This window comes from Bactrocera tryoni, chromosome 1 (genome assembly GCF_016617805.1).
Source record: "Bactrocera tryoni isolate S06 chromosome 1, CSIRO_BtryS06_freeze2, whole genome shotgun sequence".
Taxonomy (NCBI): Eukaryota; Metazoa; Arthropoda; class Insecta; order Diptera; family Tephritidae; genus Bactrocera; species Bactrocera tryoni.
In genome coordinates this window covers 81,089,665-81,116,554 of record NC_052499.1, presented here as the reverse complement: position 1 = coordinate 81,116,554, position 26,890 = coordinate 81,089,665, and the positions used below count along the sequence as shown (strand labels likewise).

The 26,890-nt window shown below is 33.4% G+C and overlaps 2 protein-coding genes across 3 annotated transcripts in view; one reads left to right on the top strand and one right to left on the bottom strand.

Moving 5' to 3' along the window:
* Positions 1-26,890, top strand: part of LOC120778535 (cation-independent mannose-6-phosphate receptor) — a 152,468-nt gene that overhangs the window by 101,736 nt on the left and 23,842 nt on the right. The window lies entirely within an intron of this gene.
* The window catches only part of LOC120778527 (protein toll), a 306,345-nt gene continuing 280,589 nt past the window's right edge, over positions 1,135-26,890 (bottom strand). Inside the window, exons 8-9 of the mRNA XM_040110369.1 lie at positions 4,434-5,783; positions 1,135-4,341 (exon numbers count right to left, since the gene is read on the bottom strand). Coding sequence (XP_039966303.1) covers positions 2,235-4,341; positions 4,434-5,704 — 3,378 coding nt within the window. The 5' untranslated portion in view covers positions 5,705-5,783 and the 3' untranslated portion in view covers positions 1,135-2,234. The remainder of the gene's footprint in view (positions 4,342-4,433; positions 5,784-26,890) is intronic.

The following is a 26,890-nucleotide window of genomic DNA, read 5'->3' as shown; positions in this document are numbered from 1 at the left end:
GTGTGTGTGACATTGATTTACCTACACATCTGTACATACATATATATGCATGCATGTGTATTGGTGTGTATGAGTGTAAAGGTTTCGACTTTAAATCTTACTTACTTATATAATGCATACAAATATTTGAGCGACAGACAGAAAACACACGCACAAAAGATTGTTAGATGCACTGCATGCACATCGTATATTGTTTATAATTGTTATGACATAAAGTTTGTTATACATATATACATATATGCATGTATTTGGTATGTAATATACTATATATATTTGTGTTATGTATATTGTTGCGAACTTTGCTTGAGAACTGAACTGAACTTAAAGTTGAACTTAAACGTGTCATGTGGCTGCTATAATTTTGTTGTTGTTGTGGGAAAATATTTATGCTTTTTGTTGTTGTTAAAACAATGCCTGTTTGCTTAAAGATTTTTGTTGCTCTCAAATTGCATAAAAAAAGTAAACAAGTAAATGAATATAGAATTATTGTGTTTCTGTGTATTTGTTTGTCTTTGTATGCACGTGTGTGTGTGTTTTGTAACTGTAGATTTGCTTAAATTGCTTCTTAACTGTTGTTGGCGCAAATTTATTTCTTGCTGCTTCTTCTTCAGCATTTATTTCATTTTATTTTGCTTTTGTAGTCTAGATCCTGCAATACATACATACATACTTATGTACGGCATGCACAGTTATCAGCTCAAACATTTATATGATTTGCTTATTTAATTAAATTTTATTGAAATTTCATTTTTGTTTTACTCATATTTGTGTAGAAGGCATTTGTTTGGGTATATGTACTCCTCTAAAGCTAAATATATATATGTATATATACTTATAAATATATATTTATGTGTTATATGTATTTACTTGTTCAAAATGTTGTTGTTTTTCGCCTATATACTATACATATATTTTTTTTTTGAAAAATCTACTAAGTACATACTTATTGTATAGCGGAAATTATGTTCACATCTATGCTATTTACTTAAACATTACTGTAATTCATTACATTTATATGCATATATGTGTGTGTGTGCACTGTTACTTAACGCTAGTTTTTGGAATTTTCATATTGCATTTGTGAAATGTGAAAATGTGTATTTTTGTTGCTTTTGTTGTGGCCGTGTAATTGTGTTTGTGTGTGTGCTTACAGTGTATGTACTACATATTTACTCACTCACAACCATACATCGGCATATATGCGTCTGCTAGTTAAGTGAGTCTAAATAATAAGCTATATATTGTGTTATATACATTTGTATGTATATATACCGTTAAAATATTCGAGAAATTCTCTTAAAGCGAAAAAGTAGAAAACAATAAATTTTCTTAGTCAAAACTTTGCCTTGAGATTATTTATATTTAACAATTGAGATTCGTAAACAACTAACGAAATGATTGTCAAAACGAGATTGTGAAAACGAGATTTCCTATTTTTCTTCTAAATGAAATGCTTGAAAATGAACCATACTTGAGCTTAACGCATTGAGCTTTTCCATACAGCTTAATCTTAATATTCTGCATATTTTTTAAGTTTGGAATTTTTCAAGTTTCTAATTTTTATACATGTACATTACTTGCTTAGCTAATATTTAGCGGCTAACTTGTTACATGCTTAACGCTAGTGAGAGTATAAAAATATGTTTGTTTGTGAGTTCTCATTTTTTACAAGTCAAAAACAACTTAAATATAAAATTCAATTAATTTTAAATAATTTAAAAAAATTCAAGTCAAAAATTTATAAAAAATAATTTACGCGAAAATTAAGTTTTTACTGCATTTAAGTGATTTATAAATGAGCATCACACCCAAAATTTACGAAATTTTACATAAAGCATTGCTTATTACAGTAATAGCCTAAAGGTATGCTACATATGTTCAAAAAAGCCTAAAGGTATACTACATATTTTCAAAATCAGCAAAAAAAAGTAAACTTAAATGCGTATATTGTGAGCATAAGGGTTAATGACGGCTTCCAAAAACTAAAAAAAAAATAATGTCCCCGTTACTGCATACCCCTTATATGTATTTCGCCTTCTTGTTGGCATATGCTTAGCCTACTTTTAGTTGTTTCAACCAGCAAGCTGCGCGCTGTCGGGATTTTGCTTGTCACTTGCCATTTCTTACGCGGCTTAAAACTTTAAATTAACTTAGTACGCATACACGGCTCAGCTTCAGGTTCATCGAAACAAGAAATCGTCATCGAACTGAAACACTTCCGCCTTCTCCCTGTTCTATACATCACTCTGCTTGGCATTTGTGTTGATAATGAAAGCGCCGTTAATATGTCCATTCTGTGTCTTGCCATTCATGTGATAGTTGGGCGTCATGCCGTTCGTCATCTTGCCATTGGGTATAATGATCGCTGTTTGTGGCGTGCCACCGTTCAGATGTGCGATGAGTGGATTTTTCGCCGCCATGGCGGGTGGTGTAGTGGGTGAGGGTGTTACGGGTGATGGTTTGATGAGTTCTAGTTTATCGTCAACAGAACTCTTCATGGCGGTCTTCTCCAAACCACCTGTGTTCTTTCTGCTCGGATGTGGCATGGCATAGCGCAGTTTATCCCAGAAGTATGGATCGCCCCATTTCAGATAGGTGTTGGTCTTCAGGTATGCTTGCAGTTCGCTATCCAAATTTTCAATATTTTCAATGTCACTGTAAATGATGACAATCAAACGATTGCGTTTCTCATTGAGCGCCGACTGATGAGCGGCACGGAATTCCATACGCGCCCACACGGATTCGATAAAGTTTTGTGACAACACGACAATGGTGCGTCTGGATTCATCTACCGAGCGTATAATCTGATCGGGTATACAGCCGCCAACAATGAAATCACGCACATGTATGCACAGCTTGAATGGTATTGGACCGTGCTCCAATTGCGGCACGAGATAGTCGGCGATGAATGCTTCATCTTTGTGTGAGTAGGAGACGAAAGCATCGTACTTCTTATCCTTGTCCAATTCTTCCTCCGTAACGAACCACAGACACCAGTTGTGCGCATAGAGGAAAACTTTAATCTCCTGATTGTATTTGTAGAAGAGCGCTACGCAGATGCCGATCAACAGACCCAGCAATGCAATGCTGATGCCCATAGCTATTATCAAACCCATTTGTGTTGGACAGATATCGGCGACAGATATGTCTTTGAACCATAGCACCTCCTGCGGCTTCATTGGATCCACCGCACAACGCATCTGATTGAAGTCACGCACCTTCAGTTTCTGCAGTACGGTGGCACTCTGTGTGAACTCAAGCAGCGGTCTCGTTCCACAGTCGCAGCGCCACGCATTGTGCGAGAGTAAAAGCGCTTCGATTGTGCTACTGTCGTTCAGGTAATCCAGTACGCTATCATTGAGGCGCTGCAGCATGTTGTGGCGCAGATCCAAGTATTGCAGACCCGCTGGCAAGTTGTTGGCTTCGATGGCACGCAACTGATTGCGGGCGGCATGTAGTTGCTTCACATCAGCGTACCCCGTCGTGCTGTTAAGCGGCAGTCGCATAAGATTGTTGTTCTCCACAAACAACACGATGCCTTTGAGTAGTGGTTCGTGTGGGAGTGCGGGCAAGCGTGTCAAATTGCCGTTGGAGCAATTCACCAGCAACATATAGTCATGCGGACGCACCCAACAGTCGCAGCCGCGTGGACAGCGCTTTTCGCTGGAGGCGCTGTCATCCAATGGACACAGCAGCTCCATGTAACTCAGCTCTTGCATATGTTTACCCTGCAGTGGAGTCGGGCCTTCACACTGCAAATTCGAAGTCAGCAACTCAATTTTATTCTCGAACTTGTCTTTGAACTCGTTGAAGATAAACTTCAAGAAGGGCAGCATAAGGCAATCGCAGTGCAGCGGGTTGTCGTTGAGGTCTATGCGTACCAGGCGGTTTGCGAAAGGCGCATCCATGATTTGGATTGTATTGAAGTTGATTTCGTGTATGAGATTATGTGTGAGATTCACTTCGACAGGATATTTGCTGAGGAACTGCAGGTCTTGGTCATGGAATATGGTGATGTTATTGTAGCTGAGGTCGAGTTTCTGCAGTTCGAGCAGCTGTGTCTTCCAGTCATTGAAGATGTACATGATGGAGTTGTTGCGCAAATTGAGCTGTTGCAGCTTGTAGAGAAATTGGAATGGCGAGTTCGCATCGAACTCAGAGTTGGAGTATGCCGTGGGCTCTAGAATGGCGGCATGTGCTTCGGCGAGATCGATTTGATTGTTCTCCAAATCCAAAAACTTCAAGTTGGCTGTGTCACGGAAGGCATAAATGTTGATTGTTAGCAAATTATTGTTGTCCAGCAGCAGTACCTCGAGGTTGACCAGCGGATTGAAAAGCTCGCTAAAATGAAATGCGATAAACAACAGATACAGTTAGCATAAAGTAAATGGAAAGTGCTTGTAAGCAGTAGTTTTCACAGCTTTTACGCTTACCTTGAGATTTCGCGTAGCTGATTGTGTGACAGTTTAAGTTCCACAAGCTTTTTCGTGTTCTGGAAGAGCCCATCGGGTAGTGTTTGTAGTCGATTATGCGACAGATCCAGATCGTACAATTCATGTTGATCTCTCAGCAGTTGCGCGGGTAGTGTGGTCAACATGTTGTCATTCAGCGTGAGATTCGCCAACTTGTTTGAGTTCTCGAACAGATCTTCAGGCACGCTCTCCAGTTCGCAACTCAAACGCACCTCCTTCAAGTGCGGCAAGTTGGAAAAAAGCTGTGGTGGCAGTGCGATAAGCGCCACGCGATTGTTGATCAAACGGAATTCCGTCAAATTTTTCGTATTGGAGAAGAGTCCAAATGGCAATTCTCTTATATGATTCGCACTTATATAAAGACTACCGAGCTGTGTTAACGGTTGAAAGACATCCGGCGCAAACGACTCAATATTATTCGCGCTCAAATCGATGTCGGTGAGCGAAGTGGCATCTTCGAATACATCTTTCGTCAGATTGCGCAATTGATTGCCCCACAAATTGAGATGCAACAGCTTTTGCTGATTCTTGAATATGCCACGCGGCAGAGTTTTCAAATTATTATGACCCAATTCGAGGAATGTCAAATTCTTGAGTGGTTCGAAAAGTTTCTCCGTCAAATTGACATTATTCGAACGCAAATCCAACCAATTCAAATTACCCAAATCGGCGAACAAATCCTCCGGCATGTGTGTCAAACTATTCGAGCTAAACCGCAGATGCGCCAAATTCTTGAGGTCACTGAGATGGTGACGCGTCAAATTGGCGCCCAACTCACCGCTTTCGAACATCAAATAATTCACCTTTGTTATGCCCAAATGTTCAAAGAGGCGCGCTATGGGATCATGACCGGGCAGCGGACACTGACGGATCTGTACGATTTTGCTATCGCCTATGGACATGCTCGGCAGCAGATTGTATTCGCGTGCATCGACGCGACCGCAATCGATCTGTACGTGTTCGCCCGGGCTGATTAGTACGGTGAATTTGTGATTGAAGTCCATGGGCGGGCATTGGATTTCGTAGCGTGAGGGCATCGTCGAGCACTGACAATGCGAGTTGGCGCCCAAGTCGCGGCAGTTTTTCTGTGAGAAAACGGCTACCGTGGCAGTCGGCAGTTGACACACGGCGATGAGTAAGGCGAGTGCGTACACGAAGCATTGCTGCGTGGTAAAGCGTTGACGCGGCGTGGCGAAACACCCGCTGCTGGCGGCCGCTATGTGTTGAAGCATTTTAGCGGCTTTTTCTGTTGTCGTAGTTGCTGTGTTTCTTACTTTAGGCAGCGTGTTGTGGCGTTTATGTTGTTGGTATCTAAAAACCAAGAGAGAGAGGAAACTTTTAGTTACAAATTTTTCGCCAATTATTTTATATTAATTTATTTATAAAAATTATTATTAGCGCTCACTTTCACCAAACTAGTTTATTGCCAAACTAAAACAATAGCAAATAGTTTATTAAAATTTAAAAACCAAAATGGAAATTAGCTGCGCATGCGCTGCTTCACTAGCTGCAGTGTTATCACCGAAAACACTTTCAAAACTGAGCCTTTGCTGGGTCGCGCTCGTCAGCCGCACCTTCGTTCCTAACTAACTACCTGTCGGCCTTACCTGCAGCGCGCAATGTGCGCCACACATGCTAGCTGTAGCCTTGAATATAATGCGTACACATGTGTATATATAGTATATGTGTGTGTGTGTGTCATTTAAGGGAAAACTCCGTAAGACATTTATTTGTGTTTGCCCATTTACCTGCTTGCTCTTGCAGGAAATTTCCCAAACGTTTGAGATTTATGCGCTCGCTCTTCGTAATTATTTCCACGTAACTTCGTGTCCTTTTGTGGACGGACGTGATTCCTGAAGGGTGCAGGTTTTTAATAGAATTGTTTGAAAAGCAACAATGCGCTTATCCGTTTTGGAGAAGTGCCTGAGAATGCAGCCTGTTGACTTAGGTGCAAAGTGTTGGATGGGAAAATAAACAACAACAACAAATAAACGACGACTTTTCGTGTTCATTTTGCTTACCAAAACAACTGCGCCAGTGCGACTGTCAGCGCTAAGCGTCGCGGCAATTTTTCTTAGATAAAGATATGTATATATGTGCGCATGCGCGTTTGTGTATATCCTCAAATACAGTTGTGCATATCTTGATTTATGATTTATATGCTATATATGCAGTGCAAATTGACTTAGCTGCCTAAAACGACAAAGTCCGCATTTCAAAATTACAAATTACATATCAGCATACATACATACGTACATATAGATAAATGTTTCATAGCTATATCTGTATTTGTAATGTCTCATTATAACAATGATGTCTCATTATAACAATCGAAAGCAGTATAATTATAAATCACCGCTGAAGCACGTGCGTCCCTCAACTGCTTTGTGTTTCACACGCGCATGCGCCGCGTTAGAACTCAGTGTGTGTGCGTTCTCAAAGGAGAAGGTCGCGATCGTGTGTGGATAAAGAGAAAATTAGCCGTGTATGAACGTGTCAGCATGACATTTCACTACCAACTAAAATCACTTGTCGTGCGCTTAGGCACATACTAATTGCAACTAAGGCTAAACACATAGCGCAGCATCGGCCGATAGGATGCGATGTAAAATACATATCCTAACCTAACTTTACAGGCGAAGGAAAAACGTTTTAATAAAAACCACTCATATTGAAACAAAATTTGGGTTTCGGTTATAAAGTGGTTATGTATGGGTTAAATATTGGTTATGTACGGGTTAAATATTGGTTATATATTGCTTATATCTGACAGCGGTAGCTGAAAATTTTATGCGACATATGTATATACAAGTATAACATGATGTAGTGAATCTTAAGCAACAAAAAAGTCAATTTCGAATTTTTATGACACGATATATAGAAACAAATACAATTTTTTTAACTGAAATATTTCATATGTATAGGATTTCATTCGCTTAATTAAGGTATCTTACTTGTTTATTAAGTTATTTCATTTATACCATCTGTTTGAAAATAGCGCTTGTATATATAATCTTTAGACCTTGTAGGAATGTTACTGCAAGTTTTGGTGAGTAATATCGTAGACAGCTATTTTAGGATCATTTATCATCATGGACTCTTTCAAATAATTTTATATGTTCTACTCTAGAGCAGACCTCAGTGCGGTACGATCCAATCACTAAGTGTTCTGAGTCATATATAATGCTTAAAACGTTTTAATGAAATTTCTGTTTTTTTTTCAAAAAAAAAAAAAAAAATCAACCGTCGAAACGCATCGAATGAAAGTTAAGCTAAGCAGTGGATCCACCTACAATATTTTCTTATTTTTTCTAAAATTTATCATATTCACTAAGATTAGTTTAATATGCTTGGATAATTTTTTAGACATTCCATTTAAAGTCAATAATGCCCGAAAGTAAGTTGTAAATGTTTGTAGAAGGGATACAAAATTTCTATATGGCCACCCTGTACTGAATCGCATTCAGGACATATTCTCGCATTTAATTTATGGCATCTTTATATGCTTCAGTTTTTGAGATATCGATTTGTAATTTTGCATACGTCTTTTTCTCCCTAAGAAGCTGCTTATGTATCGGACTCGTCGATATCGGGCCACTATAGCATATAGCTGCCATACAAACTGTTCGATCAAAATGAAGTCCTTATATGAAAAATATTTTTAGTTTGCAAGATATCTTCATGAAAATTGGCACGTGTTATTGTCTAAGGCAAAGTTGTAATCTCTATACTTTTTGCTCAGATCGGACCATTATGTGATATGGTCGCCATACAAACTGATCGCTAAAAAAGAAGTCCTTGTATAGAAAACTTTTTTGTTTCACAAGGTAGCTTCACAAAATTTGGCTCAGATCATTGTCCCAGACAAGGCTACAATCTCTGTGCTTTTTCCTCAGATCGGACCATTATAGGATATAGTCACCATACAAACTGATCGTTAAAAAACAAGTCTTTGTATAGAAAACTTTTTTTTTTGACAAGGTATCTTCACAAAATTTGGCACAGAGTATTACTAAAGGTAGCGCTACCATATCCAGATATATTGTTCAGATCGGACGTCTATAATGTATAGCTGCCAAACGAACTGATCGATCAAAATCGAGATTTTTTCTTTTTATAACCAATCATACTCAGTATTTCTCTTGTTTTATTTTAAAAAACCTTAAAAAGTAATTAAAAAGGCATTATAAAATGTGAAAGCAATACTAGCATTTTCCATTTACATAAAATTCACACTGCAAAAACTTGCACCAAATATATATATTCGACACTATTTAGCCCACTATTTTCGCTAACCAAATTATACGCCTAAATTTGAGCAATTCTAAAGCATGCAATCACTATCTCGCTGCACTTATTTCCCCACCCACAGCGGCCTATTATACGAGAATTCCAAAAAAATGCACATTTGCTGCAACCAACAGACACACCTGCCCACCGACTTACATAAGCGTGCATATTAGTTGTTGCATGCATTTTGTGGCATGTGCCTGCTGGCTATTGGCGCAGTGGGACGTCAGACCACAGCGCATCAATGAAAATAATTGCGTGGCATTTAGTTAGCAGCTGCAAGGCAAAAGCTGCTTTTGCAGACGCCATTAAGCGGGGCATAGGTTTTTCGTGAGCAATTTTTAAAATGCAAATAAAATTAGTACCGACCCAGCGCGCGCTGACCGACTGCAGTGGTTGCCATGTCAACCAGAGAGAGCTGAAGAGCGAAGGTAGCGGCTGTGCGACCAGCACTCAACCTGACTGATTGTGCATCACGAAACAACCTTTGACGTCCATTATGCTCATCACCAGCATTAGCTGTCTGTGTCATGTGCTGCGGTGCAGCGCCGAACGCGTGCTACATGCCAACTGTGGTGGCAAGCGCAGCGCGGGGGGACTGACGCCCAACTAATGTTTGAGCTTGCGCTTGTGTTTGCGCAATTTCCTTTTGTGTCTGTGTGTGTGTTTGAGTGTGCGCGCGCGTTCGTCGTCAGTGTCCTTTATTGCTATGGTGACCGCCATCATGCTTCATTGGCAGCTGATTGTCAAGCGCTCGCACAATTTTATGCATGCGCATTTACACACGCGTGTGTTTGCTTGTAAACGCCCGATAGCTTGTGTATTTATAAATATATACAAACGCAAATGCGCCAGCGCCTAAGCATCCGCTTGTGTAACTTGCGCGTATTTACTATGAAATGCACGCATGCATGCTGCGCCAGCACCGAAATTGTTTGCTGGCATCTGTTTATAGTTGCGAAATAACATCGTATGAGCCGGGTGCATGGTCGTTCGCCTAACGGTACGCACACAAAGTGCATTTAACCGCATTTACCGCTGACTGCTGTTGCCTGTTTTCGCTACTAATGACTTCCGCTTCAATGGCGTGCAGGCCACCAACACACACGCACACACACATACATGCGCAACTTGCTACTAAAATGGTGGCGGCCAGGCGGCAAGCAGCAGGAGTAGCGCTGGCGTTCGGTCGCCTGACAGTGCCGCAGCAGTAGTTATGCATCAGTGAGGTCGTGTTTATGGAATCCTACGCCCTGGGGGTGTTTGCATTGTAGAGGGATTTCAATTAGAGCCTTAACGCTTCGATAATTTGTTACACCGCAGGAATACGCATGTAAATACGCACAGGCACATACCCGCACTTCTGCATGTATGCAAATATGCACTTGTGTCATAATATGCAAAGACAATAAATAAGCGCTCGAAGGCTGTTGCCATAACAAATCGAAAGTGGATTTAATCACATTGAGATAAAAGTTTCAGGCTTGCTTTATGAGTATCTAGGTAAATTATAGGAAATGCATACATTTTCGCAAAAGTGTATATTTTTAATTGGTGGAATATAACCTTATATAACACCTTGAATATTACAAAAATTGTAGTCTATTATATTGGAATAACAGAAATATTAGTAATTTATTAAATCGTTATTCCAAACGCAATTCTTGGCAACTATTTAAGGAAATTTATTTTAAATTATTTCATGCAATGTAAGAGAATGTTGTAAACTTCAACTTTTTTAAATTTTTTTACTCAAGAAAAAAACTATTTATTTAAAAAAAAAATAAATTCATAATATTTTTAATTAAAATATTTAATTTAACTTTACTTCAAATTCAAAATATTTTAATTTTTTTTATGTTTTCTTTTTATTGAAATTATTTTGAGATTAAAAAAATAATAATATTAATTCATTAAAAAAACAAAATCTTTTAAGTAAAAAAATCAAATTCCTTTAAGTAAATAAAATAAAATGCCAATAACTAATTTTTTTAATTTCAAAATATTTTTAGGAGTTTATATTAAAACAATTTTAAATACCAAAAACCATTTTAATTAAATAAAAAATTTAAAAATATTTTTAAATAGAAAACTATTTTTTTTTCGCTTTCGAAAAATTTTTTATTTATTTTTAATAAATAAAAAATAATAAAATCTTAATATTTAGCATTAAAATATTTAATTTAACTTTAATTCAAATTAAAAATATTTTACAATAAAATTTAAAAAATTTTAAATATTAATTTAAATTAAAAATTTAGAAATTAAAAAAACATTAATTGATAAAAAAATAAAATTATTTTTAAAAAGAAAACGTTCTTAATTTGTTTTTTAGCTTAGAAAAAAAATTATTTTAATAAAAAAATTAAATTCAAAATATTTCAATTAAAATATTTAATTTAACCATATGTCAAATTCGATATATTTAAATTAAAATAAAATAAAATATACAATATTTAAGAATTTTGATTTAATTAAAATATTGTGAAATTAAAAAAAAACTAAAATTAATTGAAAAAAAAAAAATGAAAACATTTCATTTTTGAAGAAAACATATTTGGTTTAAAAAAAAATAATAGTAAATTCGAATTATTTTTATTTAAAAAATTTAATTAAACTTTAATTCAAATTCAAAGTATTTTAAATTAAAAGAAGTATTTTTAGGAATTGAAAAAAAAATAATTAATTGGTTCAAAAAGTACTAAAATTTTTTACATAAAAAAATGTTTTTTATTTTATTTATTTAAAAAGATTATGCATTTTTTTTTAATCAATTAATTGTTTTTGTTGAATTTCAAAATATATGTACGTTTTCAATAAAAAAAATCATAATTGAAAAAAAAAAATATAAAAAAATAATACACATACTTAGGTATGTATTAAATAATAGACAAGTATTATATTGCTTAATAAATAATAATTTAATATATTAATATTAAAAAAAAATTGGAAATGTAAAAGATTTTTAAAATAAAAATATCTAATAAATTCAAAAAAAAATTTTAAATTATTATTAATTGAAAATATTTTTTTGGATGCGATAAAAAACGTAATATTAATTCTCTATATTTTTATTTAATATCTGAGTTTTATTTTAGTGTAGCCCCTAAGTCTGTGTTTGATAAATTCAGAATTTTGTTTCCAGATATACATACATCTCTCATTTTACAAGCATTTTTAGAAAAGTCAGTAGTTTTAATATTTTTTAACAAAATAGTATTCAAATCTTCTACAAATCCACCTTTTTTTGGAATTTTGTAAAATTATAAAGCTGACTGCAATGCTATTCTACTAAAGGCCATATAAAGTTAACAAACTGTCAATTGCATACTCTGTAAATTAACAAGTATCTGTTAAGGTAAACTGCTGAGTGTTTACTACAGAGTTATGTTAAGCTAAACCGTTAAATAACTACCAAAAGCAGAGAGTTTAAAATTTGAGTACGCTTCAATTGTTTATTTACAGTTTAAAGTTTGAGGAAAACTAAACTATTTTTAATACCTTGAAGAGTAAGCAATCTATAAACTGTTATTTAACAGCACCGTTAATATTATTACACTTCTGTTTACTACAATGAAACTTAGAAGCAAACTGTTCAATGTTAAAGATAAACGTTGATTTGGCATGTAAAAAAATTAAAAGAAAACGTAAAAAGAAATTAAATTAAATTAAAAAGCGAAACTCAAAAATTAAAAATTATTTTGATTCACATATCAAATATGAAAACCATTTTCTCACTTAATATCACAATTTATTTATTTAAAAATATTTTGCATTTTTTATTTAATAAAAACATAACACGTGTATATAACTTTCTTTTTAAAACTAAGCTTTGAGGCTAATTTCTTAATTTTATTTTTATTTCATTTCACTTTTATTATTATTAAGCAACTTTTTTAAACAAGTCCCTAAAATTTTTTACGAAACTAAAAATTGCTACTTAGCTACAGCATATGGTCGTTAAAGCGCATGAAAAAAATGAACGCACCATGGCGTATAAGTAACGTCAATTACTGGTTGGCCGCTCTTTAAAAAGCAATTTCAGTTGGACAGAGACAAATTGCAGATTAATTCACTAGATTGTGTGTGACCAAGAATATGACGACTTAAACACGCTTTCACCTCGTTTGGACTACGTACTCACCTGTGTGCTTACTTGAAGGCATTAAATGTGTGTATGGCGATTTGCAACTAAACCACAACAAAAAAAACCAACAAATATCTAAAAACTAAGCATATTCTTGTATGACTGTGACTGTCTTGGCGTTAATGACACGTTTTTTACTGCTGCAATGGCATGCCGAAGGGTCAGTCATTGTTGTGGTTTTAGCTTTCACAAAACAACAACAACAACAGCGACAGCGAACTATTTTCGCATGCATATTCGCACATAAACCGAAGTTGCCTTCATTTAAAAATGTGCCTTCGCAAAGTTAGTTGTGTTTTATTGTTGCTGTTGTTGTTGTTATTGTGCTTCTTGCTTCTTTTTACTGCAGTCAACTGGCACAATAAGAAAAGAAAGTCATTAAAGTCATGTTGTTGACACAAGAAAAATGACAAGTTGACATGTGTAAGACAAGTACTGCATTGTTGTTGTTGTATTAGCGTCTATTTTTAAATAAGTATTCGCAAATATATGTACATATGTGTTTGCGGCCTGTGCAAGCGTTTCTGCTAACTGCCAGCACAGTTTAAAGTTTTTGCTGCTGCCACTTGTTTGCAACATTCGCTTTTGATGTCATTTGCCATGTTGTTAATGTTGTCATTAAACGTAAACATGCATGTCGTCTTGTAAATACGCTTAGCTTTCGATCGGGCGTAACACTGCAAATGTGGGGAGTCACAATAAAAAATAGTAGCAAATAGTAAATTGCAGTAACTAGGCGGTGGCACTGTCCATAGTACTTAGAGCGTACGCGCGTTGACAGAAGAACTGCATAAGTTGTAATTTATTTTAATGAAAAGAAAAATATGTAAATGCATGGTTTATATACATATTTGCACCTGCTTGCGATATATTTTAAAAATCCCTTAAGAAATAATTTAATTAAAAATAATATGATTTAAGTGGCATCATATGAGAAGCTGGGTATTTAATGTCACAATATAACCATAAACTGCAATTAAAATTGTGATATTAAGTGAGAAAATAGTTATTTTACATTTGATTGTGAATCAAAATAATTTGTAATTTTTGAAGTTCCCTTTTTAATTTAATTTAATTTCTTTTAATTTTTTTACATGCCAAATCAACGTTTCCCTTTAATATTGAACAGTTTGCTTTTAAATTTCACTGTAGTAAACAGAAGTGTAATAATATTAACGGCGCTGTTAAATAACAGTTTATAGATTGCTTACTCTTCAAGGTATTAAAAATAGTTTAGTATTCCTCAAACCTTAAACTGTAAATAAACAATTGAAGCGTACCTAAATTTTAAACTTTCTGCTTTTGGTAGTTATTTATCAGTTTAGCTTAACATAACTCTGTAGTAAACATTCTAGCTTAACATAACTCGGTATCAAGCATTCAGCAGTTGAGCTTAACAGATACTTGTAAATTCACAGAGTATGTAATAGACAGTTTGTTAACTTTATATGGCATTTACAGAAAAGCATTGCATTTCGCTTCTTAATTTTACAAAATTCTATAAAAAAAAGTAAATTTTTGAAATAAACTTAATTAAAAATCGGATAATAAATCTTAAAAAATTAAATTTTATATTTAATAATTTAATTTTTTGCCTTTAAATATTATTTAAATATCTTTTTAATTAATAATTAATTTAATATATTCATCAACTGCCGCATTATACAAATATTTAATTTAATTATTCAGTGAATTAATTTTTTTATTTTTAATATGTTTTTTAATTTTAATATAATGTTTTTTTATTTTTATTTCAATTTGAAAATTTTATTTTTCATTTGTTTAATAAAATAATTTTCCATTCGATGTGCAAATAATTAATTTCCTATACTCCCCAACTGCCACATTATATAAAATAGTTAATTATTCATTTAATTAAATTTTTTTAATTTTCATTAATTGCTTTTTTATTTTAATTTTTTGTAATTTTTAGTTGTTAAATTGTCTTAATAAAATAATTTTTAATACATAAAATTATTACGTATCAATTTAATAAATTTTTTTATTTTTAATTTTATTTAATTTATTTATCTATTAATTTTATCTATTTGGAAATGTAATTTTTTTAATTTTATTTCAATTTGTTTTAATAAATTAATTTCCAATTTGGCATGCAAGTAATTAATTTCATATATCGCTCAAGTGCGGTCATATTTGTCAGAAGCCTGCGAGGCGCTGCACTTGTGTGCTTTAATTTCTGCCACACACCTGCCTGCGCAAACATAACAACCACAATATTATACGCATTACAAAGACAGTTAGCCGGCAGCGGCGCACAATTGACGCATTCACATCAAACTTAACGCCTCAACAGGTCATTGAAATTTCGTGCCGGCACAATGCGCCCTGCTTTATTGTTATGCATTACGTTCATGAGTGTTATCATTATATTAACGGCAATATTATCTTGAATATTAACGCTGACATTTCGACATTGCGTGTAGGCTTGAAAGCGATTTTCAAGTGACCCTTTGTAACGGTGAAAATTGTGGTAGCTGCAATTGACAGCTGTTGTTGGCCGGACCATGAGGCAAAACAATCATAAATTATAATTGAATCTTTTATAAATATAATTAACAGCAAAACGCTTGGCAGGCTAACGCACACACACATATACACAAACTAATTACGGCACAAAATGGCCGATATTTGCATGCACGCGCATAAATAGCAACAACTACACGCTTGTAAAGCATGATGTTTATGATTACAGCTGGATATGTGCGTACATAACTGTTTATGCAAGTAGCTGTAAATTTGCGTGTATGTTTTGTGCCGCATTTGATGTCCTTTGGTCGTATTATTTGACAGCAATAACCATTCAGGAGGAAGATTTCGCATTTCAGCTTTGTTTGTCAACATAATAAACTTAATTAATTATTAATGCAGAATTTTGTAAAATTTTCAATTACATACAGCAACGACAACAACAAGAACAGTGGTGTTATGAAATATTTGAAAAAGTCGCATTAAATATGCACAAATTCAAGTAGAAAATTTTAAAGTTGACAGCTATTAATTTGTGCAATAATTACACACGCAATTTAAATAATTTGCATAATTAAGTTGACAACATGCAGTTGGTTGCGCAAATAGCAAGAGCGCATTTTTTCAAGCAACAACAAAAAATCGCAAAAAACAATAGTAATCGCTTTAAAAAATGCGATTAATTTGCGAACGCCGATAGCTGTTAATTTGGCTGATAAAAGCAACCGTTTTAATTGTTGTATTTATGTTGACAGCACTCGAGTACACACGGCGCTGCTGCTTACAGAAAAAGTGCATACAGAAGAACAATAATGCCTCATATATTTAATATAGCAGTTTTTTTCAATTTGACTGCAACTTGAAAATAAAAAAAAAAATAAAAAAAATAAGAAAAAAATGAAAATCAGTAGGCATTATTACGTAAAATAAAAAAAATGATATGTATGCGTTTACTTGGATATCACGAAATATAGTATTAATGCTTATTTTTTTACAAAAAATATTAAGTTGTTGAAAAAAGGTTAACAAGTGTGATTCTGGTTTATAAATATAATTAAAAATTAGCAAGGTGTTATTTGCATTTTTACTAATACTAAAAGTTAATGGGTAAAACTCTTTCGGTTACACCATTAAAAGTTCATTAAGTTCCCTCAATTTTTTCCAACATTTCAGTTAATAAAAAATTAAATGTTTTTTAAATTGCTGATTAAGTATAAAGTAGATTTTTTTTCTTTTTACAAGTGCATGTCATTTTTATAAATTATTTATCCGAAAAATCGGAATGAAAATTAAAAAAAAAATTAATTGAATTTTTTTAATTAGATTTTGTTAATTATTATTTTTATACTCTCGCAACAATGTTGCTAACGAGAGTATTATAGTTTTGTTCACATAACGGTTGTTTGTAAGTCCTAAAACTAAAAGAGTCAGATATAGGGTTATATATACCAAAGTGATCAGGGTGACGAGTAGAGTCGAAATCCGGATGTCTGTCTGTCCGTCCGTCTGTCCGTCCGTCCGTCTGTCCGTCCGTTCGTCCGTGCAAGCTGTAACTTGAGTAAAAGTTGAGATATCATGATGAAACTTGGTACACGTATTCCTTGGCTCCATAAGAAGGTTAAGTTCGAAGATGGGCCAAATCGACCCACTGCCACGCCCACAAAATGGCGGAAACCGAAAACCTATAAAGTGTCATAACTAAGCCATTAATAAAGATATTAAAGTGAAATTTGGCACAAAGGATCGCATTAGGGAGGGGCATATTTGGACCAATTGTTTTGGAAAAGTGGGCGTGGCCCTGCCCCCTACTAAGTTTTTTGTACATATCTCGGCAACTACTAAAGCTATGTCAACCAAACTCTACAGAGCCGTTTTTTTAAGGCATTTCCATATACAGTTTAAAAATGGAAGAAATCGGATAATAACCACGCCCACCTCCCATACAAAGGTTATGTTTAAAATCACTAAAAGTGCGTTAACCGACTAACAAAAAACGTCAGAAACACTAAATTTTACGGAAGAAGTGGCAGAAGGAAGCTGCATCCAGGCTTTTTTAAAAAATTGAAAATGGGCGTGGCGCCGCCCACTTATGGACCAAGAACCATATCTCAGGAACTACTAAACCGATTTCAATGAAATTCGGTATATAATGTTTTCTTAACACCCTGATGACATGTACGAAATATGGGTGAAATCGGTTCACAACCACGCCTTCTTCTAATATAAAGCTATTTTGAATTCCATCTGATGCCTTCTCTGTATAATACGAGTATAAATATTAGGAACCAATGATGATAGCGGAATAAAACTTTACAAAAATACGGTATTTGAAAAATATTTAAATGACGAATAATGAAATCTCGATTATCACTTTACCATGCGAGAGTATAAAATGTTCGGTGACACCCGAACTTAGCCCTTCCTTACTTGTTTTAAATTTATAATTAAAAATTAAATTTTTTTCAATTCACATAATTTTTTTTTCAACTCGATCTTTGAAATTTGTGAATTCGAAAAAAATTAATGTGTATTTATAAGAAAAAAAATTAATTAACAAAATTTACTTAAAAAATTAAAATTAAAAACTAAATTAAAAATTAATTAGTTTTATAAATTAAATTTTGTTAATTATTAATTTTCTTTAGTTTTAAATGAAAAATTAATTTGTTTTTCAAATTCACATCTTTTGTCGTTAGCGTCTTTGGTGTTCTACCATTTTTGTTATTTTTTAAAAAAGGAAAGCTTACGAGTATTTTTAATGAAAAATTAATATAATTTAGCTTTTTCTTAATTGAAATATTTAATTGCTTTTAATTCGAATCGAATTAATTAATTTTTTTAATCGAGTTTAAAAATTAAAAACTTAATTGCAAATTCATAAATTATGATTAAAAATTAATTTTTTAGTTTCTAAGCTAATTTCTAATTTTAATTTTTAATTTTCGTTAAAATTTAAATGAAAATTAAATTTTAAATTAAAGTAAAATTTTAAATTAAAATAAATAAAAAAAAAAATAATTTAATTATAATAATTTAATTTCAATTTAACATTTAAGCTGGAAGTTTGAAGAAAAAACCATTTCTTTAATTATAATAGACAAGGTTGTGAATTTTTGGTTCAAAAATTAATTTAAGAATTTAGAATTAAAAATTATTTTTTGTAATAATTAATCAATATTTTAGTAATACTTATAATCCAAAAATCGTATTTAAAAATTAAAAATTTAATTGTAAGTTTCATAATTATAATTAAAGTGAGAATTAAAAATTTATTTATAAATTAAAAAATTAATTCTAATTTAAAATTTAATTATTTAAATAATTTAATTTAAAAATTTTCAAACTTTTTAGTTTAACATTTTATTTAAAAATTAGAAATAAAAATTTAATTTTTGATAATTAATAATTTACTTAATAATTCTTATAATCCAAACATCGTAATCCCCTCGATATAATTAAAAATTAAAATTAAAAATATCTTTATATATTAAAAAATTTATTTCGCTTATATATTTACATTTTAATTAAACATTAATTTAATCATTTTAATTTTGAAATTATTATTTATTAAAAATTTAATTTTTAATTCTAATTTTGTAAATGAATTTTTGAAGTAAAAAGTTCGCGCTTGTCTGTAATAATAAAAAAATAATTTTAGCCAAATACTATTATCTATTTTTTGCTATTTTTATTTAATACTAAAATAAAATAATTTTTGGTCTTGTCAAATTTTCCTTAGTCAGTTTAAGTGATCAAATGTTGCAAGCTATCGCCAAAAAAGCCGCGGTGAGCTTAAAATAAAAACAAATAGTTCAGCTCAACAGGATAATATTATTTGATTCCTTCTCCTTACTCAGCTCTCAGCGACAGCTCAAATTGTAATCTTCATTTTTTGAACAGCAAAAAGCGCTTATCTAGCTAGTTTTTTTTATTTATTCTATTTTCCTTCTACATTTTTTTTTATTCATCACCTTTTCGCTTACATTTTTCCTGCTTTGTTTTGTTTTAATGCAATTAAAACGGCAAACAGCTGATGGATAAACACACAAGTGTGCAAGCAACAGCCGTTACACATACAAGCAAAGTAATGTATATGTGTACAAATAAATATGTATGTACATATATGTATATTGGTTGGTACCACACCACAACATTATTGGCACTGTCGAAAATTTGAATATGCAACCGCAAAACTTTTCCATTTTTTCTCACCCAAAAAAGCAAACAAAACCACCGAAAGTGGAAATGACGAAAAAAATCACGGAAAAAGTCGACGACGAAACAACATTAACGCGTGAAAGCGGTGCGCGAAAAATTTATAATTCAAAAGCAAAAGTTTTTGCCGCGCTGCCGGTTGCCAGGCAGTCGGGTGAGCGGCGGGTGGTTGCAACGAGAAAGTGTCAAACGAAAAAATTGCGCTCCGACACTTTAGATGTGCATGTTTAAAAAAAAGTATGTGTGTGTGTGTGGGGAGTGTCGAATTTATCGAAGGACAAGCGCTTATATATTGCCTGAGCTTTGCTGTTGCCCAGCGCGCTTTGCGGGTAGCGCTCCCGATGCTTAAACACACACAAACATTACAAATACATGCTGGCTTCCGCCGCGCAAAATAGATAAAGTATAAATGGCTGATGAAAAAATTATGAATTTAAACAGCGCTCGACCGGCAGCGCTTTTGCTGGATGCACTTGATTTTAGTTAGATTATAATATTTTACTTTGACTTGCACACACACACACACATATTCAAATGTAAATAAATACATTAACGAAACTTTAATTCAAGCGTGCTTTAAAAGCAATAATACGAGTATGTGCATGTGTTGGTGTGCTTGCGGTTTTAGCCTAATTGTATTTCATTTTAAAAGCCATTCAGGCGGATCGTGCCGCGAACCAAGAATATTGAATTAAAATCAGACGTTTTTTCTGCGCTAATTTTCTTCTGTTAACTTTTTTAATTTTTTTGGGGTTCTCGCTTTTGCTTTTAATGACGGCTTTCTGATTCGCTTGTTTTTGATTTACTTTGCTTGCCATGCTTTCGGCCAAAAAGGTTCAGATTTCTTCGAGGAACTTCTTACTTGAAATTAGGCAGCCATTTTTTGCTTTTTGGCGAAAGGTTAAAGCAGTTGGGCGCAACAAAAGAAAGGTTAGGTCTGTTGAACTTTTAAGCAGCGGCAAACAAAGCCGACTTCAAGGGGTTGCAAGGTTATAGAGAATGTGCGCATAAAATAAACACATTGTGTGCGATAAAAGGGGAGAGTTGTGGAAATAAAGCAAAAAATTTCGTTCTTTCTTCGTTTCGCGGCAACAAAACATAAGCCTAATTTAATTGCATGTAGAAAGACGGCTTTTTATGGCCATCAATTTGTGCTAATAACACTTTTATTACGTTATTATTATAATATTTCAAATTTATTTTCCAACTCAGTTGGTGTCAGTGCACTTGATTTGGGTTTTTTGATTTGAATTAGTTGGAATTATGCGCTCTAAAGAGTCTTCGAAGAGAAAACCTCGCGCCAAATTGAATTCTTTGAATTTGTTCATTAATTTTTAATAATATTGCTTTTCACATATTTTGTAAAATATGACAAGAACTGGTCATAAGCTCAAAAAATTGCTGTCCTTTTTAAGTTTTTTTTTGTTTATGTCGTCGAAGCATAACCTAAAATGCTAACTTTTCAAGAATTAAAGTAAAAGAGAAATGTTAAAAAAATTTAAAAAATCAGATGTAGATTTCTACAAAAAGAAAAAAGACTTTATCATTCTTGACTCCGATTTGCACTGACAAGAATAATTTTCGGAAACTACTACCTTTGTTTGGTGATATTGAGACCATTTGGTCGAAAATTTTAACTTAAAAAAAAATATAAAAAAATTAAAGAATAAAGCTACAAAAAATCAAGTGAAAATTAAAAAAATAATAATAAAAATTAAAAATAAAATAAAATTAAAAAAAAAAAAATAATTAAAAAAAATATTAAAAATGTAAAAAATAGAACAAAATTAAAAATAATTACAAAGTTTAACTAAAAAATAATTAAGAAGATTACAAAAATTAAAAAATAATAAAATTACATTAGAAACTATCAATGCGAGTAAAAAATCATACTCCGTGAATGAAAGGGAATTGAAATTTTGAGCCAAACTGCAAATTTTAAAAAATAAGTAAAAAAAATCAATTAAAAGAAATAAAGTAAAATTAATTAATTAAATTTAAAAAAAGAAATTAGAAAACTTAAAAAAAATTAGGAAAAAATAAAAAAAATATCAAAGATAAGAAATAAAAAAATTACAGACTAATTAAAAAAAAAAAGAATTACAAAATAAAACTAATTATTATAATGAAGAAAATTACTAAATTTAAAAAAAGAAATAAATAAATAAATAAGAAACTAGAAAAAATGTAGTGAAAACTAATATAAAATAAATAAAAAAAATTAAGTTTAAATGAAACAAAAAAATCAATAAAAATTTTAATTAAGGAATAAAGAATTAATAATAATGCAACATAAAACTAACAGAATTTAAAATAAAACAAAAATTTAAAAAATAAAGTAAAAATTAAAAAAAATGAAAAAACAAACAGATCAGGCCAAAAAAATAAATGATATTACAATATAGTACTTTTCTAAATTTTTTAACAAGTTATATATCAAATTATATGTAGCTTATCAACGGCCCTAGAACAAGCTTTTGCGCAATAAATTTTTTTATTTCATCAAAAATTTTCTAAACAAAGTTCGAAACTTCATAATAAATTTAAAGTTTCATAATTCCAATGTATTTATATATTTTCGACCAGCACAAACCAGCTGGTCTTCATAGTTTGTTGTTTTGCTGAAATATGTTAATTCCACTATGAGCGCGCGAAGCGCCATGCGAAATTTCTAATTGGCTCTAAATTTGTGTTTTTGACAAATACATTTTTTTTCTGCCTTTTAGTTAAACAAATAATTATATTTATATAGCAAATAAGTGGACAAGCTGCAATAAAGTTAAAATTATTGGCAAATACAAACTAGACAAAGGTAAATATTGCCAATATTTCAATTTGCAAGCGTTCAGGCAGAAATCGGTGGCGCGCTACCGCGCAATGCCACAAAATGAAAAGCAATTATGCTGTCACATTTAGGTAAATATATTTAATTATGGTCAGCAGCAGTGTTTTCGACAAATTTCAATATTTGCCAGTGACATGCGTGTGTGTGTGTGTTTGTTAGTGGTGCTGTGGGCTTTGCGCCGTTGTGAGCCAATAAAGGCTAATTAGAGCAGAAGCGCAACGCTTTGAAAATTATTAAAAATTAATTTACGTGCAATTATTGACAACACATAGTGAATTTGTGTGGGTGTTTGTGTGTGTGGAGCGCTAATTTAGTGCGATCGTGGAGCAATATATGTCTGTTACTTATTTATGTGTTGAAATATGCAGGAATGCGGGAGTACAAATTTATATACATATATATGTTTGTATGTATGTATGTGTGTATGTAATTTGGTTTTGTGTGTGGCTATATAAACATATATGGTATATACAAACATACAATGAAAATTTAAATATGTTCTCTAACTAGCCACTTTGGCATCACTCATACGCCCCGTGTCACCGTACAAAACTGCTGAATACTTAATAGAATGTCAACGAAATTGAACGCACAGCAGACAGTCTCATTAAATCGACATTAAATTTGCAACAATGCGGTGGCGCACCACTTTTACTGTTACTACACCCTCTACCATTGTTGTTGCCGGCGCTTTGCCAGCTGCAGCAGACAACTTCGAGGACGATTCTAATTAAAACTGTAATTTTAAGTGGTGCCGCATTAAAAATGCCACAGCACAAAAACGTGCCGAGTGTTGACTGGCTGTTGCAGGCGCTCTGAGGCAAGCGCTGAAGCGTCGAAATGTCGAAACGCCGCGTCGCGAACTACGCGTCCATCCATAATTAATGTGTTGGCGAAAATCACGTACATGCATGCCTGCATACTTAAGCGGAGTGTGCTTCTTTACTATACACATGTGCGTGTATATGTGTGTGGGAGTGTGTGTGTGGAGCGCTGAAGTGCCGCCACTTGGCCCCAGGACAACTGCTGCAGCGACAGCCACTCATTGACAGCTGCAACGCCGCCATTGCCGAAGAGACACAATGTGCGACGACTTGTCGTCCACTACAATGGGTATGGGCCTGAAGGCCACGAGCTCGTAATGCAACGAAATTTACTTTTGTGAAGTGTAAGTGAGTGTGTATGTGTGTGTGTGTGGAGCATGCGACAACTGTCACTTGGCAACAGACAAATTACATGCAGGCGGCAGGCGGCGGGCGGATGCTCGGCCAGCCAATTGACAAGGTTGCTTTGTTTCGCTTAACCCATAAAATTCGTGTAAAATACGAGCACTGCAACATTTTGCATTTACAACTTTTTACTGCGTCGCTTTTGTTGTTGCTGTTGTTTGCTGCAGTTGTTTATTTTCCTTGTTGCATTGTGGTGGCTTGCTAGTTATTGCACGTTCTGCTTGTGGCACGTGCTTGGTACGTTGGGCAAGACTTGTAGTTGCTACCTTTTGGGCACACTTGCCACAATTTTTTTGTTTTCCTAATTTCTGCTTGATTTGCATTTTACATTTACATTCCGCTTTCAAGCGTGTTTTCGTTCTTCATCTTTCTCTCTGTGGGTTGCAAGCACCCGCATTTTCTACCACCACACAACTGCCACTCGCCACTCGCACACACGCTCGGCTCAACTCTGATTTTTCGCACTGCCGTTAAGCCGCTCGAGAGCCACCTGCTTGCTGCATACTTCCAACTACCGTTAGAGTGCTATTTCATACTTTTTTAACGGCTGGCTCCCTGCACGGTTGCACTTTTGAAGTGGCAGCAAGAGTTTTTGACCTGCTTACACGCCTCAAGGCGGAGCACGCTCTGCTTAAGCAGCAGCCAACACGAAAAAACACAAAGCGACAACAACAACAAGCAAAAAAATTGCTTTGAAAAGCTAAGAAAATATGGCTCTTGGTTATTTGCAGAGAATTTGCAGCCCTTTTGTGTCTAATTAGAAGCAGCACAGTGCAACTTAGGCAAAGACACAATGTTGCAAGGCTAGTGGCAAGCGCTGCACATAACTCAAGTGGTGTGTGTGCATGGAACAAGCGAATGATAAATGGCATTTTTAAGCGTCAGTAAAAAAAAGCAAGAAAGAGAAGCAGAAGATTTAAAAAGAGTGGGAGTAAGTAAAGGGTGCCTCTTTCGTGTTACAAATAGCAGCGCCTTCGCGTTGGGTGTACTCACGGGCGGGTTAGTTGAAATTCAAATTTATGCTAATGCGGGTAATTATGCGAAGCGCGGCAGCGGCAAAAATGGCGCTGACTACAATTGCCGTGACAGCAGATAGTGCGCGAGTGCGCAGCCGAGCCAAGTAAATATCAAAAAGGAAGAAAAAAATTAAATTCAAATAAAACTGCGAAACAAAGCAAAAATATGCTTTTGTAGTTGAGCGCTTCGTGCGGCTCGGAAAAAGGATGCGCTACAGCATGTAATGAGCCCGGCCGACCGCCCCGCCGAAAACTCAAAATTCAAAAGCAGCAAAACAAAAACTTGCCGAGTAGACTAAAAAGGAAAAAGCGGCGGCAGGAATGTTCACCATACCGCGTCACTCGCCCACCCGCCATCCACTCGGCGCACAATTAAATATTCGTCGCTGTGTTAATTTATGTATAATTTTTGGCTTTGCACAAAAGCGCAGGGAAAGAAAGGCAATTATTTTCAAATAATCATTTTTTAATGTCACTCATGCCGAGCGCAAAGCACAAAGCGGAAAAGTTGGAAATGTTTTGTAGGGAAAAACGCGTTTACGGCGGTGTGTAGTAGGGTTAGTGGCCCTGCGGTGGCGTGATTGAACGCGACAATGAAATTGTGAAATGCAATGAATATATGCAGGAATGCGTGAATAACTGTATTGCGCTATGAATATTTCATAGTTTTGAGATAAAAAGGCGTAATGAAATTTTGATAATACAAATTCATATTTTTTTAGAGGAAAAAAATATTTGTGTACAATGCAGCAACATTTTTTTTAAATAAATAAAAATATTAAATAGGTTTAATAACAGTTTTCGTTATTATTAAATTAATTTTTTAAATCAATGTTTTTTTTTGCTAAATTCTGAATTTAACAAATTTTTTGAACCTTTTTGAACATTTGTTATATATATTGAATGTTTTTGATTTTGTAAAATAATCGGTTTCTAATATTTTTAATTACCAAATAAATAATAATAAAATATTTTTATGAAGAATAAAATTTTTATAATATTTTTTATATTACTATAATTTTTTTTTGAATAAATGTGCATAATATTTCAATTACTATAGAAAAACCCTAAAAAAAAATTAGTTTGGGAGAAATAATTTTTTTTTTTATTATTTTGTTTTTTAATATTATGTAAGAAACTCGTTTAATATTTTTTTATTAGTGTTTTTTTAATATATGTGCATAATATTTAAATTACTACATAAAAAATACAAAAAAAAAATTGTTTTCAAGAATTATTTTTTTAAAATTATTTTGCCTTCTTATATTATATATAACACTCATTAAATATTTTTTATTAGCTTTTTTTATAATATGCATCTGATTTATTATATAAAAAATTCAAAAAAAAAATAGTTCTAAAGAGTTGCTTTTTGTTTTTAATTTGTTTTCTTATATTGTATTTTTTCGCATAATTCAACTTTAGTAAAAATTAAAAAAAATTACAAAAAAAAAACAGTTATAACGGCATATTAAAGTTTCGCAACATTTAAAACGCCAAGTAACTTTTGCGTAAGTGCATCACTTATACGCCGTGTTGCGCCGTTTAAGCTGCGTGTATATCAAAAAGTTTGCCAAAAGTTGGATGAAGCCATAAATTAATTTTTAGTGCGCACAACCCAACGCAACACACACACGCACGCAAGCAAGCGCACGGCGGTGCAATAAATGTATGTGGCGCGTTTCGCAACTGTCTAAAGTAGCGTAATAAATGAAGTTTATGAATAAATTTCCAAGTGCAGCGAAGTGCGAGCGTTGTAGCAGCGTTTTACCGCTACACAATTTGTATATATTTGAACGGTAGTATATAAAATACCGTTCATTTGGTTATGTAAAGGATGTGTGGCATGTGTATGCGCATATCAATAATGAAAAATTGCTAACACATGCATAAGCCATACATATGCATGCATGCATTACACATACATACATAACACATACAGGTGCATACATACATACATAAATGTAAGTATCGGCACCGCAGTCGAGAACGCGCTTAAAACTCATCGGCATATGCATTAGACGCCTGTTTCGCCTCTCTGTTTTCCGCAATGCCACAAATGCACCCATTCAAATTCAAATATCCGCGTGGTGGCGTAATGTGGCAGCAATGCTTTTATTATGATTTTTTTCGGTTTTTAATAAAGCGTGTCAACAGCACGTGCAAAGCGCCACACCAACGGTAATTGC